At 54.0% G+C, this 1,019-nt stretch overlaps 1 protein-coding gene across 1 annotated transcript in view; it reads left to right on the top strand.

The window, feature by feature from the left end:
• Positions 1 to 407: 407 nt before the first annotated feature.
• Positions 408 to 1,019, top strand: part of ZFP36L2 (ZFP36 ring finger protein like 2) — a 3,008-nt gene continuing 2,396 nt past the window's right edge. The window contains exon 1 of the mRNA XM_018555264.1: positions 408 to 627. Within this exon, the coding sequence (XP_018410766.1) occupies positions 577 to 627 (51 nt within the window). The 5' untranslated portion in view covers positions 408 to 576. The remainder of the gene's footprint in view (positions 628 to 1,019) is intronic.

Genomic DNA, 1,019 nt, shown 5'->3' with positions numbered 1-1,019 from the left:
CTCACCAGCTGTCGGAGGAGCAGGCCGGCTGGGACTTGTAGTCCCACAGCAGCTGGGAAGCCACCCCGCCATAGTGACAGATAAAAGAGCACCGAGCCCTCCAAGTCCACCGCAACGCCACACAGAGGTTTAGGTTCCCCTAACAGGACTAGCAGAGAGCAGGGATCGGAGAAACACAACACCATCAGCAACCTACATGCTCCCCTCTCCGCTCCGACTGCGGCTCCCCAGAGCAAACTCCGCGAGCTTCTACCCGAGCAAATTGGCGGCGACCAATAGGAAGCGTCCCGCCTGACGTCACGGCGAGCGAAGAAGGCGTTGCCAAGAGACCCCGGCTGGGTCAGCGTTCTATCCCTCCCACCGCGCGCCCTACTAGCATTTATATAGTTCTGCTTGCACGCGGGCTGGGGAGTCAGCTCGTTGCACTTATTTCCACCCCAACCTCCCAGTCAATTCGGACCTGTCACCCCCTCACCCTCCTCCTCCCTCGGAGCCTTTAGTCGTGGCTATTCCAAAGCCTTTTAGGAACGCAGGATCTTTTCGGTCCTCTGGACACTCTGCAAACTGGAGCTGGAAATGTCTGCAACACTTTTATCCGCCTTCTACGACATCGACTTGTTCTGTAAGGTGTGTATGAGGCGCCCCGGCTTTGTGTGCACAGCCGCTGGTTTGGGGGGGAGCTCGGGATATTGGGGTTGGTGGGGGGGATCCCTGGAAAGAGTGAGCAGGAGACGAGGAGCAGCTTGTGAAGTCTCCAGTGTTCAGTGTGTGTGTGTCAACAGGGGCGATCTAGGAAAGTTTGCTGGACAAGTTTTGCAGCAGCCATGAAAAAAAAAAGGAGGTGCAGAGGTCTTCACTGTCAGTCCATTGTCCAGAGTCAACTTAACACTCATCATCTTCTTTTTATTTCATGTCTTGCTTTTTCTTTTCATTGCATCCCTAAAGAATAAACCTTTACAAAGTGTCAGCAGAACCGAGGAGCAGATCTTGTCTGAGGTTCAAGTAGATCTACTGATTGC

The sequence above is a fragment of the Nanorana parkeri genome, unplaced genomic scaffold (assembly GCF_000935625.1).
Source record: "Nanorana parkeri isolate BGI_ZX_2015 unplaced genomic scaffold, ASM93562v1 scaffold1, whole genome shotgun sequence".
In the NCBI taxonomy this organism is placed as follows: domain Eukaryota; kingdom Metazoa; phylum Chordata; class Amphibia; order Anura; family Dicroglossidae; genus Nanorana; species Nanorana parkeri.
Note: the sequence above shows the minus strand (reverse complement) of the source record. Positions and strands in the feature narration are given on the sequence as shown.